Source organism: Gymnoscopelus braueri (assembly GCF_963280865.1).
Source record: "Gymnoscopelus braueri genome assembly, chromosome: 7".
Lineage (NCBI taxonomy): Eukaryota > Metazoa > Chordata > Actinopteri > Myctophiformes > Myctophidae > Gymnoscopelus > Gymnoscopelus braueri.
This window is the reverse complement of record NC_137608.1, coordinates 42,683,921-42,703,933: the sequence shown is the minus strand read 5'-3', so window position 1 is coordinate 42,703,933 and position 20,013 is coordinate 42,683,921. Positions and strand designations below refer to the sequence as shown.

The window sequence follows — 20,013 nt, the reverse complement described above, 5'->3', positions numbered from 1 at the left end:
TTTCCAATACTTTTACTTCTACTCCACTACATCTCAGAGGCAAATATTGTACTTTTACTCCACTACATATACTTGAAAACTTAAGTTACTAATTACTTTTCAGATATACATTTTTACATTATAAAACATACATTAACCACTTTCGCCTTATTTTATACCTAGGCTATTTGAAAATAGCCGATCTACAAGCTCACAACGCGTCGCATCGCGACGCGTTGTGAGCTTGTAGATCGGCTATTTTCAAATATTTTACTTTTAATATTTTACTTTTACTTTTACTTATGGTACTTTAAGTACATTTTGATGCCAATACTTTTGGACTTTTACTTGTAACAGAGTATTTTTATATTGCAGTATTGGTACTTTTACTTAAGTAAAGAATTTGAGTACTTTTTCCACCACTGCAAAACAGTTTTAAGGCCAGTCCACACCAATGCAACTCCAATGAACTGCCATTGGGGATAATGGTTGCAAATAGTTGCATTGGTGTGGACTGGCCTTAAATCCCAATACTCTACTCTAAATATTATAGAAGCTAGAGATGAGAGAGATTATTACTTAAGGGTTTTGACAACAGGTGGTATGTGGATCAGTAAACCAGTATCTTTGTCTGTAACAGGTAAACAAGTACTTTTTAAGCCTTTTAATGTAATCAAAGTCAAATATTTCCTGACAGTCTCAGCAACTGACATCCATCTTGTTTTTATTCTTCTGATCAGAACTGTCTGCACGTGTGACCCCGCCCCTCCCACTGTGTCAGAGGGGAGATGTTTCACTCATCTTGTAAACCAAGTCCCAACATTGTCTGGTTTAAAAATGGACAACGAGTAGCCAACGCAGAATTCCAGGCCAGGATAGAGGATGCTGGGGAGTTACCTGTGCAATGTGAGTTTATATGTGAGGTAACGTACAGTATGATGTTATTTGTGTTTTTGATGTGTACTGTATAGATGCACCAGTGAGTGTGTTGGTGGAAGTGAGACTGAAGAAGTTGCTGGAAGCAATGATTGATTGTAATGGAATATACCTCTGTAGTCTGTAACCTGGCATCAAAATCTTTTAGCTGTGTGCCGAAGTTAGCTGATCTGTAAATCTGACCGATCTACTGTACAAACTCACAGCGTGTCGCTCTGCGACGCGTTGTGAGCTTGTAGATCGGTTATTTTCAGCTAAGCATAAAACGTTCTTAGTTTTTATTTGCTGATGAAATTGTCTAATATATTTAGTCTTAGTTTGTCATCATAGCGTAGTTTTATAGTTTTATATTTTTTTGTCAGTGAAAAAAGGTAGTCAAAGATACTTTTTCGTCATAGTTTTAGTCAACAAAATTAACACCGACACACACACACACACACACTTAAGAATTAAAATATTAAAATAATGTCCTTTACAGTAAACGTGAGGATATTTGGTTCTCACAAGTATTGTAATACAAATACACACATGTAGCGGACATGGCGTAATAATTATGGGAAATAATAATGATAATTATGAAAATATTGAAAATATTTTCTGAAAAATCTAAATATTAATTTTCACCAAAAATTAAGGAATTGTGCAAATTAAGGGATTAATTTGCACCTCAACACAACCATGAAAAGGGCTACGCAAGAATCTTGGACACAGTATGATGCATGGATTCTGGTTAGGGATTGATTGGAAATATATGCTTCGAAATCATTTGGAAAAGGACTTCTTTTTAGATCAAAATAAAGTGTTTATTAAGATAACTCCTAGATGATAACAAAACAACCAATGAAATGGGGAAAAGAACAATAGATCAATACTTCATAAGATGATGAAACCGGTTAAAATCTCAACAATATACACATAACAGATCTACAATCTGATCAGATCAAATGGCCACATTTTAATATACTAAAGGAGAAGAAGGGATTAAAGTCATAAAGAAAAAAGAAAGATCAATGGTTAAAAATAGCTAATCTGCCCTCAAAACTACATTCCATTGTCTCTGGGGAAGAGGCCATGAGGTAGTTGGCTAGCAGGCTTAGCTAGCGTCCAGGCAGTGGCGTCTGTGCTGCTACTTCACTGCGTCACGCAGTCCTCCTCAGTCTCCACTCAACTCGGATTGAGGAGACAGTATTTGTGGCTTTTGGCCCACGTGTTAGAGGGAGCGGAGCAGCTGTTCAGCCGGAGCAGGAGCAGGGCATCTGGCCTTGGCTGGGGAGAACCTGAGGCGTTGGCTAGCATGGATAGCTAGCGTCCGTGCAGTAGCGTAGAACAGGGTGTCACCCGCGTAGAGATGGGGGGAAGGGACTTCTAGTCGAACCTTCTGTTGCTGCGTGGTCAGGAGCGTGGGGGAATTTTCACCCCGGAGAGAGCGGCGGGGGACGGTGTTGGCTCGTCACCCCGGATTATGAAGAGAGCAGGAAGAGGGGACTCAGGAGAGAGTCGACCCTCTTGTTCATCGAGAGCGCGGTGGAAGAGAGAGATGAGAGGGGTGTCCCCTCTTATTTATAGGTAGAAGGGGGAGCTTAGGTCCTTGGTCACACTGGAGGCGGGTTGGAGGCAGCTGTGTGGGAGGCCACTTCTCCTTACTACTATGAAAAACTAAGCTTTTCTGCTAATTATCTTGGGGGACTTTCTATTAATACATTTGACTGGATATTTGGAATCACAATGAATTAAGAATTGTCTAGATATTAAACATGACAGCATTATATCAACTAGGAAGCCGGTAAGCATTGAAGTCCAATTTACAAGAGAAGCATCACATTTAAAAACACAAAAGTCCATATTATTGTTGTAGTCCTAGTACAGGACAATAATTATATATTTTAAAGTGACAGAACATAACACGTAAACAGTTTATTCACATTTGCTTGTTGTAGGTTCCATTCTTATCTTGAAGATGCAGGACAGAGAGAGGGAGAGAGAAAACCAAATAGCCTGTGTGTGTCTCTGACGACATTCCATTGAGCAATAAAGGCTTCCCCTTATCTCAAAGCATGCAGGGTCCTTTAGAGATCTGTGTTCCCTCTGAAAGGGGGGGGTCTTCTTGCGATGAGGGTCCATTTGGTCACGAAACCAAAAGCTATATTAATTTGCTTTCTTTGTCCATACCTGGGCCTATATCCCCACTAGAGATGCGCGGATGGCTTTTTTTGTCACCCAAATCCGCGTTAACAAGTTCATTATCCATCCGCCATCCACCCGCGGTACTTATATCATCCTATTTATAGATCCGCACCAACCGCACCAAATAATTGTTATTTTCCTGACGTTAGTTTTCTTATAAACAGTGTTACTCACCACTGTCGCGATGCAGTGACTGTATACAATCCACAACCATGGTAACAACAAGCACACGTCTTCATTAAGTTACTTTCGCTTTCAACCACTTTGTTGCCATGTCGGCTTTTTATAAGCTTTTTATAAGCGACTTTTAAAATAATAAACTTTATTTATATAGCACCTTTCATGACATAAATGCAGCTCAAAGTGCTTTACAGAAAAAGAAAGAAAAAGTGAAAACAAAACACAGAGCAAAAACAATGCTCTGTGTTGCGACTTTTGGGCTTGTTTGGCACTTGTTTTGGGCTTGTTTTCATAGACCTGGCTACTTATTTCTCTCGCAACCTGGCAACACTGGCTGCCTGTAAAGCAACATGTCGTGAGCGGCTATTTTTTGCCTGGTGTAAAATGACGTAATATTAAAATACTACAAACGCACACACGGTGAAATTTAGTGCTTTTTAAAAGCTATTATAGGCCTATAGATTGATATCATTAATTTAATTCCCGCATTATTTCACCCGCGGTTTATCCAATATGAATTAATAATTATATTTGATTGACCCAAATCCACCCAAACTGCGGTTAACTGCGGCAACCGCGGCTAAAACCGCGATCCGCGCATCTCTAATCCCCACACACACACACACACACACACACACACACACACACACAGGTGTCTTGTATCAGAAACACATAAGCATATTTTATTATCATCATCACTAATCTACCTAGTGCCCCAGGGGTGTGCCCCAGGGGTGTATACCAGGGCTCCTTCTTGTATCCTTCCTGTCTTTTTTTGTTTTGTTTTTAGGAATGTTCCCCTATTGTGACATGCCCGGAATAGGGATGTTAGGACTCATGTGGCTCCTTTCCGCTATCATGGCTGAAAAGGAAATGTAATCTGATCCTTGTGAATAAAATGATAAGAGAACAGAGACAGCTTAGGTAACATTGTGGGAATAATGTTGACCTAAGAAGTTTAACCAGAAAGCTTGCTTGCTCATAATCAAGATCAAAGAACAATGTCAGTTCTTGATGTTCTTACAGTGATGGAAGAAGTACTCACATGTTTTTTACTTAAGTAAAAGTATCAATACTGCAATATAGATACTCTGTTACAAGTAGAAGTCCCATATTCAAAATGTTCCTGAGTAAAAGAACCGGCATCACAATATACTTACCTATACAGTACCAAAAGTGAAAGTACAAGTTCAAAATGTATTAAAAATATTTTTAAAATAGCCGATCTACAAGCTCACAATGCTGCGAGTGACGCATTGTGAGCTATTTTCAAATGGCCGAAATATATAAGTGGTTAATGTATGTTTTGTAATAATCCAAATCTACAAAGTAACTATTAACTAAAGTTTTCAAATAATTGTAGTGGAGTAAAAAGTGCAATATTTTCCTCTGAGATAGTGGGGTAGAAGTAAAAGTATTGAAAATTGTAAATACTGAAGAAAGTAAAAATACCAGAGTCTCCGCCGGGCATCAAATTACTGGCTTAGTAATGCGACAAAAACAAAATTAATTCTACATGAATTCAAGGCTTCGTAGGGTTGTAATAGTTTTTCTCTAAAAAAAAATGTATCCCACGATTTTGTAACCCTTTTTTCACCCGGTGCCAATTTTCTAAGTGATCCTGGGCGCTACACTCCCCCCACCAGCCTAGGGAGCCCAGGGCCTAGCTAATGCCTCCTTCAATGCATGAGAGCCAACTGACCTTCTTGTCACCTGACAGGGGGGAGTTTCCCCGGTAGGACGTAGCGTGTGGAAGGAACACGTTATTCCAACCAGTTCCCTTCCCCTCCACAAAGTTTTCCTGCGTTCATCTTCTAATCCTTTGTGTTGGTATTGGAGTCGAGGTGTTTCATGTCATCACACTTAAAGTGACAGTCCCAATACTAATATTAAACTACGTGTATCCTGTTATTGTCAGGATTCTGGCATGGACAAAGCAGTGAGGAGAGCTAAATTATTTTCATCAATTGCAAGTATTTATACAGATTAATTTTATACATCATGATTTCTTCTTGATTATAATAATAAGAAATAATAATAGCTTGAATTTATGTAGCGCCTTTCATGAACCCAAGGACGCTTTACATCAAAAACAATGAACAACCAACCAACAAATAAACAAACAAAACAACAAACAACTATTTGCCGTAAGCCTGAGAGAATAGATCTCTTTTCAAGGCAGCCTTAAAAGAGTCCAGAGTTGGAGCATGGCCAATCACCATTGGGAGAGAGTTCCACAGGCAGAGGGTGGGGGCTGCCACACTGAAGGCTCTGTCCCCAAAGGTTTGCTTGCTAGTTTGGGGAATAGAGAGTGAGTATATATATATATATATATATATATATATTATATATATATATATATATATATTTTAATATATATTAGTGATGTGCGGGTCAGGTTTTTTCATGACCCGCCCCGCCACGGAACCCAACCCGCCTCGCGAAGCCATATATAAATCTATGGCTCAACCCGCCCCGCGGTGGAATAAAAAGAAGATAATGATCATCATAATAGCTCAGATTTATATAGCGCTTTTTTAAGTACCCAAAGTCGCTTTAAATGTCTACAGTAGCACAACATTGTCATGGGCTAAATAAACAAGCATGTTGTTCAAAATATATATATATATTTTTTGCGTGTGAGAGCGGCTGACCCGCTCACCCACAACCCGCATAATTGCCTCTGAAATCCTGACTCGACCACCCCGCTGCGGGTTGACCTGCGGGACCCGGGTCGGCCCGCTCATCCCTAATATATATATATATATATATATATATATATATATATATATATATATATATATATATATATATATATATATATATATATATATATATATAAATAAATAAATAAATAAATAAATAAATAAATCAACATAATCAATATATATATATATAAATTCCATAAATCGTCAAAAATAAAGAAGAAATATAGTGAAAATAGCAGATCTACAAGCTCACAGCGTGCCACATTGCGAAGCATTGTGTGAGGAGGTGTCGCGTGTGTAACGACATCTGTCCTGTTTTGATTCAATTGCATTTCTATGCTATAGGTGTTTCTATAGGCTTTGTGCCTTTGGCGACTGCATTTTTCTCGCACGATCAATAAAGGTCTTATCATAGTGGTTCTACAACCAGTGCATTCATTAGGAGGTTCCAGAGTTCTCAGGTACTGTAACATGTATTGTACTTTTGAATACTTAAGTATTCTAAACGCAAACACTCCAGTATCTCAAATGCATAATAAAAGGAAATCAGAGCCGGTAGTCCCAGGAAGGCAGGTGTGGATTCCTGTCCTGGCATCCAGCCCACTATGGGTATGGCCAGGAAATGTGCCATGCAGTCTAGTTGCCACACTTCCTTACTGGTGACACACAAAAGGCCTCCCATCTTAACCCATTGAGACCTGAAGCCGATTCTACATGTCTCCTAAATCCCAACAGTATTCTGAAAAACGTATGTTTCTATATCAGTGGTGCCCAATCTTTTTCATGTCAAGGACCCCCTAAATGATATGTATTTGGCCGCGGACCCCCATCAAAATCATTTGTTCCAGGGACCCCCAGAAGCAAAGATTTGAGTTAAAATGTTCGCTTTAGAAATATATATATTCAGAGATTTGCACACATTTTCACGATTTTTCAAAAATAGCAGATCTACAAGCTCATAGCGCGGCACTCGGTGCCGTGCTATGAGCTTGTATATCTGCTATTTTTGAATAGCCCAAAGAGTAAAATAATGCTTTTTAGCTCAAATCTAAAAATGACACAGTTCCAGGTCTTAATGGGTTAACAGCTAGTATTCTTCACTTCATACGGTTTGGGTGAGTTGTGTGGATAATAATTACTAACAGTACTTTTTATAAAAAATTATGATCTGGCAAAAAATGCAATTATAATCTTATAAGATATTTGAATACATTTCGACATTTGCCCTCTAGGCTTTAGCCTAAATGAGGGTTAATGTCATCAATTTGAATTGATTCACTAGTCGGTAACACGGAACAAATAACACAAAAACTAAGCATTTGGCAACGCCTGTTGTTTTAACCTTAATTGAGGTTACAGTTGTACAATCCTGATTAAATAGCTGCAAGATTTTAGCTTACAGGTTAGTTACAGTATAACGGTAGCACTTGCTATGCATCCTATGTGTATAACGCATCATGAACATACTTATAATGCATTATAATCTGCTCATAACCCTGTATAATCATATTTATAAGAGCCCATAAATACTCATAATGCTTTATAACCATAACCATAACACATTATAAGCTTGTTATAATGACTTATAAGTTCAAGTATAAATACATTGTATTATGCTTATAACACTTGATGATTACAGTTATAAATATTCATAACGTATAATGCAATCATAACACATTATACAGCATGTTATAATGACTTATAATGTCAAGTATTATAATACTTCATAATTGCTACCCACTTAGCTATGCAACCCAAAATGTATTCTCATAGTTATAATCCATTATAATGAATCCTTTATTATCACTGTTATAATGCGTTATAATCACAGTTATAATGCATTATAAGTGATAATAAGGCATTATAACAGTGATTAAAATGCGTTATGACAGTGAGTATAAGGCATTTTAGACGTTATATGATACGATTGTCATTCCTTCCCAGTCGCAATGATGAGGCAGATCGTTCGGATTACAGATGTTTATTTAAACACCGTCAAACTGTGATAGAAAAATAAAGCAAAGTAAACATATAACATAAACACCAAACCAAACCATAACGTGTAACAAAAAGAAAACAATAGAAAACAAATCACCTTTCTGGCTGCATGTAGGTATGAAAAGGAATGCACGGGGGGGAGAAGGGAGTCCAGGTTTCCCAAACAAAACTGAAAATAATACGAACAACCAATGAATGAAACTTATAATAAAATTAGACAAAGAACCCAAAATTACAAATGAAAATACAAAACATGAACCAAAAACGCACCTTTAGATGTCACCGGCCAACACACGGAACAAACAATTCATGCCTCCGCTGTCTGCGGAGACACGACAAGACTGTAGCAGGAAGCGCAATACCCAGCCGTGTGGAAACACTTTCCAAAATAATGTTCCGGCAGGAAATGACGTAATATTGGCAACTTTATTACACAGAGAAAACAACAACAAAAAATAAAGTCGAACAGAAACATAGTGCGGCAGCCACACTCCCACCAAATCATGTGAAACACATGGATTTCATAATAACAAAAAAAACAAAATCAATCTTGACCGTTTTTATGTACAATTTTATGTACAGTGTAACAATCGCCCTTTTACTCTTAAGGGAAAATTATTAACTAAAGGAAATTACAACAGGATCGGCAGGTTTTGAACTTAAATACTTTATATAATAAAGCCACAAAATAAATAATTGACAACTCAAATGGTAGACAAATAATACACCTCGGGTTTATACTAGGTTTCTGTCCCTGTATCTCTTTCCCTGATAAAATAAATAAACAAGCAAACAAACAAACAAATCCAAAACAAACAATAATCACTTTACACGCTCTTCCCCAACCCAAACAACCCCCACTGTCTTTTGTAACCCCACGGATCACAAGTCACACATAAACAATAAACAGGCACGCACGGTGTTTAGATGTCCGTTACGCACGCACGCGGTTTGAGTAAGTAAACAAACAGTCCCCGCGACCGTCCTCTTCTTACAGCGCTCCCGCGACGCAAACGTCTCCTTAATCCAAACGAAAAGAAAAGTCTCTTCCGTGCACAGCGGCCCAAATAATAACTAAGTTTCGGGGTACCCCTATAATTTGTAATCCCAACAAGAAATGGACGCTCGGTTTGGTCTCACCGGCCTCGGCTCCTCACGACTCCAATGAATCCCGACCGGCGTCTCGATCCCAGAACCGCAGCGCTCGAGTCCCACGGCACAGCAGCAACGGCAGGTCCAATGGGCTCGTATGTCCTTTGTTGCTGGCTGCAGTTTACGTTTAAACTTTGTTTACTAAACTGTATAACTGGCGCCTCGGAGACCTCCGCTTTACACCCGTCCTCACTGGTACACGGTTTGTTTGTTTGTTTGATCTCCCCTCGTGTCACACCCTCTATTAGTAAAGTCGGGTGGCACAAATCGTTCAATCAACCACTGATCAGACCCATTACCCCTCACGTGAATAGGAAATGTTCACATATCTCACAGTGTCCAGCATGTCACATATCAATCAGATATAATAACATGCATAAGTACATCAGATGTTACATATCAAACAGATATAATAACACCCCTAGATCAAGCAGATAAATATAATGTGCATTTGTCACAGTCCCCCCCCCCCCCCCAGCTGGAAGCTATTTTTCCCAAGTCCTCCCAACGGAGGGTTTGAGGTTGACCACATTAAAACATATCCACTTATCACTCTTTCCATTTCACTCAGTAATTTTTAGGGCCTCTCTGACTCGTCCTCTAAGCTGGACCTGACCATTTCGGGGGCACTAGCTTTGACGAGTCTGCTTCTAATGTTTTTGAAAGTGAACGTTTTCTCGCCCAGACCAAATCGCCTGGCTGGAACTGCGCGTGTTCCGCCAGGAACAATCGTATTTGGCTTGCCTGGCGTGAGAGACATCCGCCCTTCGTTTAACTTCTTTGACCATGGCCCACTTGGTGTTATAGTCAATGGTGACCAGCAGCATGGTGTTCCTCTTCTCCCTTCTCGGGAACGGCCCCGTCGAGTCGATCCCAAGGGACTCTCCTGCTCGGCCTACCTGAGTGGACTGTATCAGGCCGGACGGCTTACAACTCTCTGGCTTGCCATGCTGACAACCATGACACCCCTTCACGTACTCCCACACATGTCTGCGGATCGTCGGCCACCAGGCCACCTCAAGGATTCGAAGGAGTGTCTTCAGCCTACCTGGATGACCACTCGTGGGGCGGTCATGGAAATATTCCATGAAACACTGGACAAGGCTTTTGGGTACCACCACCTGATATTTCCGTCCAATGTCTCCAGTCGGCTGCCTTCGATACAGGATTCCCTGGATCTCCTCATGTCGATTGACATCATTATTTCTTTCATAGGTTAATCGCATGGGTGGGGTTCATTAGTTTCCAAAGTGTTTCCGATTCATACAGGGGAATGGCCATTCTCTTGTTCAGTTTGTAGCAAAGGCTAAAACGTCGGACAATGGAATGAGGTGGAGAATGAAATCCATTTATTTTATCCCTTGTATAATGACCTGAGAGATATACTGTTTTTTACTCCACATTTGCCATGTCTGCTTATTATATAGTAAGACACACACAGATAGTTTGATTGAATATAGTTTATTAACAGTTCGCACAGAAAGTACACTTGATTCATTTTGGAGAGAGTGTGTGTGAGTGAGTGAGTGAGTGAGTGAGTGAGTGAGTGTGTGTGTGTGTGTGTGAAACAGGACGTCCCTGACATCGCTGAAAAGGAACTTTACCCAGCCCTGCATAACACACACCCACGCTCACGCGCGCACAACCACACGCACACACACACACCCCCATTCCTGTGCATAGTTTCCTAAAGAGGAGCAAGAGGGAGAAAGGGACTTAATAATGTGTGCATGTGAGAGAAAGAGAACTACAGACTTAATGTATGTTTTGTAATAATAATCAAAATCTACAAAGTAACAAGCAACTAATGTTGTCAAACACAGCGCAACCAGTGTTGCCATGCATCCTTATTATAAGCGACCTGTTTTCCTATAAAGTTGTAACAATGACACACACAGTGTTGTGCAAGAAGGAACGAGCATTCAAACATCATCCATTGTACCGGTGTACTGTACACCGGATGATGTTTGAATGCTCGTTCCTTCTTGCACAACACTGTGTGATATCTTAGCGTTTGATTGACTTGGTGTTGCCTGTCCTTTATCCTCAGTGAAACTGAATTCCCTTTTGGGTTGTGGCTTCACACGATCTTCATCGTGAAGACAGGTAGGGTGGCGTCTGTTGCAAGTATCACATGTCAATCTGTCTCTGCATCCTCTTGATTGGTGCCCAGGTGTCAAGCAGGCAAAACAAAGCTTCTCTCTTTGCACATACTGCACTCTGTCAGCGAGTGACTTGGCTGAAAAATTATGACAGTTGTGCAGTCCGTGTCCTTGTTTATTGCAGAGGAGACAAGTCTTTGCAGGAAATACATCTTTTCCACTGTTGGGACGTTTTTCCTTTCAATTAGAGTTTGAAATGATGTTTTCCATAGGTTATATTTTAATGGATCATTGGTGAAAACGTTGGGCTCCGGTATAGGTAGCCTATTAGATGTAATGGCTTCAGAGAGGCCAGTCTAATAGCTCTTCCCCAGTTTGTTGAATCAGTGTTTTCGCATCATGGACAAGATTTGATGTGACCTCATTACACTTGTCAATTCTACGACGAAAATTGTGTGTTGGAATTTCCATTTTTCGATATTCATTATACCTTTCATTTAGGTCTTTTGAATAATTTTCCAACGCATCAACATTATCTTGCAAGGTTTCAAGTGCAGCGTCATTAACAATACCCTTCTTTGTATTTTTAGCCTCGACCTTCCAGTGTTCGTAGACACGGTCAAATTTACCCAATAATGCATGTAATTTGTTGGCTTGGAAACCTTTCCCTTTCTCAGTTGGTCTGCACTCTCTCTCTCCTCTACGAGGCTCCAGAGCCTGTTTCTCAATATCTGTACCAGCATCTTTAACCACTTTAGATGCCCTTGATTTGGGTGGCCCCGATTCCTTTGATTGCAATGGTTCCATTTGTGTAATTGGCAATATAGGTTGTGCAGTTTCTTTTGGCTGTGACGGCCCTTTAGATGTCGGCAGTGACATTCTCAATATGACCCAAACACTTTACCAACAATAAAAACCAAGCACTTATACCTTAAAATTCACCTAAACCATTTCAAGAGCCTCATAAACAAAGTGTTGAATGCGCAGGCATTTAATTAAACCAAAAAGAGCCATTTGGCAAATGCATAGACCAACCCATTGTCGACATGAATAAAGGACTGAAAGTGTTGCACTCAATGCCCCATTTGCATATGAATGTAAACGATGCGATTTTCCTCAGAAATGTCTCTTTAATGTCTCTTCCTTGCACCTCACAAAGTAGCCTCACAGTTCCTTTGGAACACCAGTGTAGTGTAGACTACTAACCTTTGTGCCTCTTTGATGACCAAGCGAAAACGTGTGTTGGCTGGTTGACGCGCACGCAATAGTGAGTAGTGTTTGTTGGGGGGGGGGGGGGCGTGAAGTTGCCTCTGCACTGCAGCGTCTAGCTACGGACTAGCAGCGCTAGCGACGCCGCCACTTGATGCCGGTTCTGCTGCTGGGCGCCGCTCCACTGCCGCTGGTAGACACGCTGCCGCAGGCTGGTGGTGGTGATGGCCTGGACTCCCCGATGGATTATGCATAAAGTTTGACTGTCATTCCTTCCCAGTCGCAATGATGAGGCAGATCGTTCGGATTACAGTTTATTTAAACACCGTCAAACTGTGATAGAAAAATAAACAAGCAAAGTAAACATATAACACAAACACCAAACCAAACCATAACGTGTAACAAAAAGAAAACAATAGAAAACAAATCACCTTTCTGGCTGCATGTAGGTATGAAAAGGAATGCACGGGGGGGAGAAGGGAGTCCAGGTTTCCCAAACAAAACAACTGAAAATAATACGAACAACCAATGAATGAAACTTATAATAAAATTAGACAAAGAACCCAAAATTACAAATGAAAATACAAAACATGAACCAAAAACGCACCTTTAGATGTCACCGGCCAACACACGGAACAAACAATTCATTCGTGACACGACAAGACTGTAGCAGGAAGCGCAATACCCAGCCGTGTGGAAACACTTTCCAAAATAATGTTCCGGCAGGAAATGACGTTATATTGGCAACTTTATTACACAGAGAAAACAACAACAAAAAATAAAGTTGAACAGAAACATAGTGCGGCAGCCACAACGATATACAGCATTATTAAATGATCAGAAAGTAACAAACGGCACTTATAATAACTTATGATCATAGTTTATTGCATTATAACAGTAATTATAATGCATTATAACAGTGATTTAAAGGCAATAAAAATGTAATACCACCTTATAAAATGATCATAATGTCACATACTGTATGTTCACTTTATAATAACGTATAATCACAGTATAGCGCCTTATAAGTGATAATAAGGCATTATAAACTTGATAATAAAGCCTTTATAAAATGATCATAAAGTAACAAATGACCACTTATAATAACTTATAATCGTAGTATAATGCATTATAATAATGCATTATAATGGTTATGACACATTATAACAGTGATAATAAAGCATTATCAATTGATTATAATGGATTATAACTATGAGAATTAATTTGGGATGCATAGAAACTGTTACCAATTTGGCAGCAATTATGAAGTATTATAACACTTGATACTTATAAGGCATTATAAAAGGCCTTATAATGTCTTATGGTTATGGTTATAAAGCATTATGAGTATTTATGAGCTCTTATAGATATGATTATACAGGGTATTATACAGATTATAATGCCTTATAAGTATGTTCATGATGCGTTATACACATAGGATGCATAATTTCATTTTCATTCTGACCACTATATTTTGTTACTGTTTGGCATGTACAAAAATGTGGTTGGCTGTCTGCGTAAGCTAATAACATCTGTGTTTCAGGCGTGGTCAGCTGTCATCCGTAAATATATTTGCCATCAGTAGTTTCATTTTGATACTAATTTTAAAAAGCCCTTTAGTTTTCTCGCGTTGCATCTGGAATGGATCATTTAATAACCGTAAACATTTCCCATCAGTGCAGTTATAGGGGCGGCTACACCGCCCAAAAAAGAAAGGCACAGGTACAATAAGCTGGGGCAGTGTGGGTGAGGCATATCAGGGTATATCATTTTTTGAGGGGGAGAAAGCCAAACTGAGGGGCTACTGTACGCGCGGCCTTGGCCTTCATGGCCTCCATGAAATTCCTGCCCTGGTACACATCATAGAAATTCACTTCACACAATGTATTTTGTATGGTCCCGGGGGCCAGTGAAGGATGTGGGGGCTCGTTTGTGAACTCCACTGCCTCAGGGAAGCAACCTTTCAAGTGGTACAAGGAAGACGTCTTGATAGCTCTACCTCTTGCCGGGAGTTTTTAGAAGAGGGCGTGACCAGGGCGCTGTTAAAGCAGTTATACACAGATGGCCAGCTGCTTCACCATATGTTTGCTTGGTTGAAATGTAAATTTTGTATAGTGACAGTATTGGTGATCCATACTTTTTATGTATCATCAGGTACCATCAAGTCCTGTCTACAGCTGGTTGATGAATAATCAAAGATTTTGGAAGAGCTGCATCGCTACTGCCTGAGGCTGGATGAAGAACCAAAAATGGTTTTGCCTTGCTGTTTTCTTAATTTCTTCATTAACTGGTGGTATATGGTATATAACTGACCCAGTTATACTCAGACCCATTCCGGACCCATGTCCTGCCCAACATATGTGCCCCTACCGGACCTCTACCCAGACCATAACCCCTCTCAACAACACCAAACACCTGCTGATTTCAGCCTACGTGGACCGTAGGGTAGAGGGTTGGGATTTGCGCATCATTGGTATATTCAGGAGAGATTCCATCATGCCCCTTCACTGTGTTTTCTGCTGTAGTGGCAACCTCATCCACGGCACTCTGGCTAGCATTTCACAGCACGCAGATAATTTCGGTTTTCCCTTCGTGACTACGGACGTCATGTGTCGGATCCCCGCGGGCTGTGACGCGACCCACGTTACCCTGTCGATTCACCAATGCAGCATAGAGGCACACCAGCACGACCTCCTCCCCATAGGTAACCTGGAGAGCAGCGGGACAGAGGAGAGAAAGCCCCAGTTTGACTTCACGGTCTGCATCTCCACCCTGTTCGGAGACTACAACAATGTGCTTCAGTTCACACAGACACTGGAGATGTACAGGTCAGCCCCTTTAACCACTTCAACCCTAGCCAGCAGCTCCTACCTGAAAGCCCCCCCACCCCCTCACACCCCGACTCCCACACTTGAACAGAGATCTCCACCTGCTGATACATCTGGTGACATCTAAATTCAATGAATGGGCTAAAACTGTCTGGAAACACTTCGGCAACTTAAAAAATAACAGCCTTGCAGAACCAATGCAAAGACTTTAGGTCGATCCTTCATATTGGGATGGTATCAGGAATTCAGGATTGGTTGTCAAAGCAGTGGGCGTAGGTTTGTTAGTGCTGGTTTTCTCTGCCATTCAAGCCCACACGTTTCATTTAGATTTCCTCAGACTTATCAGTAGTTGGAGATGTATGATTGTCTGGCCACACAAGATTACTTAACCCTATATACTTAATTGACAGCTGGGGTCCCCCAGGGGTCTATCCATGGCCCCCCCATTTTCTCCATCTACACCAAATATCTTCCCTGAAAATTGCCCATCTACAAGATCAAGCTTTTGGATCTGCTATTTTTTGGGCGGTGAAACCGCCCCTATATGTGAGGTTTGGACATCGACATTCGCTGCACTGTGATTGGCCACCATTGTACCCCCCCCACCCATTGCACCCCCCAACCCTGCGCTGTGATTGGCCACCATTGTACCCCCCTAACCCTGCACCGTGATTGGCCAATCACAGTCTATTCAGGACTGTGATTGGCTAGTGAAACATGACACATGTGCATAGCCCTATAAATAGGACTATGCACTTTTAAAAAAAAAACATTTATGGGTTTTTTTTCTTCTTAAAAAAAACACATTTATGGTTTTTTTTAAAGTTAGGGGTGTACAATGGTTGGTCCACAATATTACTTTTCTTTAAGTGGACTTCCATCACTGTGATGACCACTGTGACCACACCGCCCACTTCACACTGGGTGTGATTTTTTTCTGAATGTTCACCTATTATGACATGCCCAGAATTCTGGTGGTTAAATAGTAAAAAGCCTACTGGTTTTCATGCATTTGTGTTTATGAGATGGGTGCATTCTAATGCATTTATGTATGAAAAAAAACACACTGAATGCTGACAGAATTGCTTTGTGTTTGTTTTGGGCACCTCACTTGATGACCCGCAACTCACCGTACCCCAGGCTGCTGGGCGTGGACAGAGTGGTGGTCTACAACACCAGCTGTGGTCCAGATCTTGACCGCTTGCTGCACAGTTACAGCCAGGAGGGTTTCGTAGAGATGGTTTCCTGGCCTATAGACAAGCACCTCCAACCGTCACGGGGATGGAAATACTCACATGGAGGTGACCTGCATTATTTTGGCCAGCTGACCACACTCAATGAGTGTGTATACAGATACATGAGCCGCTCTCGCTATGTCTTGTTGAATGACATGGATGAGATAATAGTACCATATCATCAGAACAGCCTTGTATCTCTGATGGACCAGCTCCAACAGCAGCAACCGAAGGTAAGGGCTCACTATGGATGTGTGTACAGATTTTCCATATTCCATCCTGTTTGGCTAAGATTGTCTTCCAAAGTTTGCAGGAGTGCTCCGTTTTGAACAAAATGCCTCAATGCATGAACACAGCTTTTCATGCACATTCCCACTAGGCCGAGGAAGATATGCCACTTGAAATTTTTTGAATCAGCTACATGGTCGCGCTATAACAGGCCGATTCGTGCTTTTATCTATAACTGCGCCAGTCTGTGTAAAACTTTGTATGCACACTCCCTAGAGGCTAAGGAAGAATCCTTATCCTGCATTTTTCACATCTGCCTTTTAAGGCGCCACCAGGAGGCCGACTTATGTAAAAAAATAAAAAGGAAGATATTACTCCTTTCAGATCAAATCAGTACACAATACACATGATCGCTATAGTCATGTGAACAAGACAGATCAGTTTTATTTTTCATATTCCATCCTCATTGGCTAAAATTGAGTTAAGTTTGCCGGAGTGGCCCGTTTTGAACAAAATGACGCAAATCATGAACGCAGCACCCGATTGCGGTGAAACTTTGCACGCAGATTCGCACTACGTTGAGGAACAAATGCCACCCTTTTAACATTGCCCTATTAAAGCACCACCAGGAGGCCGAGTTTTGCACAATTCTTTAATAATTACTCCTACAAATTTTCACGCAAAACGGTACATATTATAGTATCTATATCTATAGTCAAGTGATCAAGACGGATCGGTCCCATTTTTCATATTCCTGATTGGCGAATTCCGAACATTGCTGGCCCACAATAACCTACCTGACCTGGTGGGTGGAAATGCGGATATGCACTAATAATTGGTTTGAAAGAGAGACAATGCATTTAGATTTTACATGCTACATCCTTTTCACATAGTTTGTTTTTTTAAACTATGTGAAAAAGGATATTTATTGCGTGCTGGCTATTTCCTTACTTTCATCACATTGTTGAGCCGTGCACCTTAACACTTTTATTTAACCTGGAGTGTTGTGGGCCTTCTGCTTTGAAGTCATTTCTCACATGTTACTTCATAACATAATAATCACATACAGATATTAATTTCGATTTGATCTTCTATTCATCTTCAATGCCCTATGCCCTTCCATCCTATAGGCTGGGGTGTTCCTCATTGAGAATCACATCTTTCCATGGCACCACTTTGAGCCCAGTGCAAAGTTCCACCTGGCCCAGTGGGAAGGGGTGCCAGGAATAAATATTCTGGAGCACATCTATAGAGAAGAGCCAGACCGAACAAAATACCACCCATACAAGATGATAGTTCAGCCAAGGTACAGTAGGCGGCCAAATGATACTACATTTGTGAGCCTCAAATATTATCATTTTGCTTTCTTTGAGGCTATCGATAGTTCAACTCGAAAGTTATGCTATAAGACTTTTCCAAGTCAATACAATGTGGTGACACAACACCTATCTGCACATACTTTACTAATACACTTTCTGTACAAAAAGAACCAGTCTCAAAGTGTAAGACCACAGAGCAAAAACATTGTTGCTGTCAAATCTGCATTTAGAGCTCTATAGCATAGTATCAGATATGAACATAACATGAGCAGTATCAGCTGTGGCAATCGTCTGATTTATTTTCTGTGTGCGTGCATAACAGGATGGTGGAGCAGATATCAGTACACGAAGTGCTCAAGAACTTCGGGGATACATTCAAGGTCCCTCCAGAAATGTGTCGGATAATTCACGTCCGGGTTGCTCTACGGGGCAGCTTGACCATAGAGCAGCTACACGTTGACACCCGGCTGTGGGACTTCCATGAAAAGCTGATCCCCAGAGTGGACAAGGTCCTGCGGGGAATAGGGATGCTGAAGACAAAGGGATAAAGATGATGGAGCATGGACGCACTTGCACAGGCTGACACGTGCAGTGCAGTAGCCTACAGCCACAGGTTTGGTGGGGGCTACCAGCTGCCCGGGGGCAAAGTCAATTCATAAGATTATTGTGCAGTTTAATTACTTTCAAGCTGGCGTCGTTATTTTGGCCATATCATTATTGTCAAACATTCTCCAAGAGTTTTGAAAAAGATTGGCTATTTTCACTACTTTCACTACTTTTTTAAAGCCATTTCGCAATAGAGGGGCCACAGACAGAAGCTATGGCTATTTGGGGAACCCCTGCATACAGCAAAGGATCTTTTATTATATATGATATTATAGGATATCACCTTTAACAATCATTGTAAACAAATAAAATAAAATATAACACTGATCAGAATTTTTTAATTTTATACACTAGACCAGTGGCTTTGAGAACAATGAAAGTCAGGAACGATGCAAATTGGAAGTACATGCCCCACCCAGTTACTGTATGCAATACCCGCTGTACGTGTGTCAGAGACCCGTTGTACCTGTCAGTCTGTCCTTTTTATGCCCATATGTGCATATTTCTGTATTTGTCTGTGTCCCTATTATGGCCATATATGGAGTTCCGTGTTAGGCATGCCCAAATATTGAGTCTAGGTCAGTCTGTGATCAGGGTACTCCATATATGGGGATTTGTATTTTTTCTATATTTTTGGAGACCCGCTGATCCGACCGACTTCCCACTCAAAACATCATGCCCTATGGTCAGCGATATGCACAGCAAGTTTGAAGTCGGTCGGTCCCATACAGGCTGTCTGCAGTGTGTCCCTTTTGCGCCCATATATCGAGATCTCTTTATCTGTCTCTCTGTCTGCCTGTGTCTCTTTTACGCCCATATATGGAGTGCCCTGATGTCATCAGTATATGCATATACATATAGAGTGTGCCAAAAATCCTGAAGGGGGCGTCAACAAGTGTCTCTTGGTAGCGGCGGACATTTTGAGGGGTAAAAACCAGGTTGACTTAACATTGCCCAATGCCACGTCCCCCGTGGTGACGACACGTTGGCACTCTCTATACAGAACGACTCGACGCCGGACACTGCGCTCCCTCAAGTCCTCTCCGAGTTTGAAGTCGGTCAGTCCACATACGCATATGACCATATATGGCCATAGCGGTCGGAACGGCGGTTCTGGACAACCGCCTATCCGACCAACTCGACACCGGGTCGTTAGAGGCGACCCGCGCGCCGAGCTCAATGTCAATCGGTCGGACAGGTCTCGAGATACGTGAACAACAGACGGATGGACGGACGGACGAATGGACGAACGGACAGAGATTTTGTGCATTTATTGTCTACTTTCATTTGTGTGCTAAAAGTGTGACTTTGAGACCTGTTTCACCATGCAATATACCTACATCAATGGG

At 41.1% G+C, this 20,013-nt stretch overlaps 1 protein-coding gene and 1 long non-coding RNA gene across 2 annotated transcripts; one reads left to right on the top strand and one right to left on the bottom strand.

The window, feature by feature from the left end:
* Positions 1-586: 586 nt before the first annotated feature.
* LOC308088553 (beta-1,4-galactosyltransferase galt-1-like) lies at positions 587-18,740 on the top strand. Its single transcript, XM_080433030.1, has 6 exons — positions 587-619; positions 720-885; positions 14,603-15,276; positions 16,417-16,744; positions 17,870-18,045; positions 18,381-18,740. Exons 3-6 carry the CDS (start codon positions 14,684-14,686, stop codon positions 18,604-18,606), a joined length of 1,323 nt encoding a protein of 440 aa, XP_080289156.1. The 5' UTR covers positions 587-619; positions 720-885; positions 14,603-14,683; the 3' UTR covers positions 18,607-18,740.
* Positions 11,817-13,089, bottom strand: LOC308088332. Its single transcript, XR_013933433.1, has 3 exons — positions 13,056-13,089; positions 12,880-12,954; positions 11,817-12,781 (listed from the first exon to the last, which is right to left on the bottom strand). It is a non-coding gene; the product is annotated as an uncharacterized lncRNA (long non-coding RNA).
* Positions 18,741-20,013: the final 1,273 nt, after the last annotated feature.

Coding starts and splice junctions, on each gene's coding strand:
- LOC308088553 (XM_080433030.1), top strand. CDS start 14,684: ATGAAGAACCAAAAATGGTTTTGCCTTGCTGTTTTCTTAATTTCTTCA. Junction 15,277..16,416: donor CAGACACTGGAGATGTACAG/GTCAGCCCCTTT, acceptor ACCGTACCCCAG/GCTGCTGGGCGTGGACAGAG. Junction 18,046..18,380: donor AAGATGATAGTTCAGCCAAG/GTACAGTAGGCG, acceptor CGTGCATAACAG/GATGGTGGAGCAGATATCAG.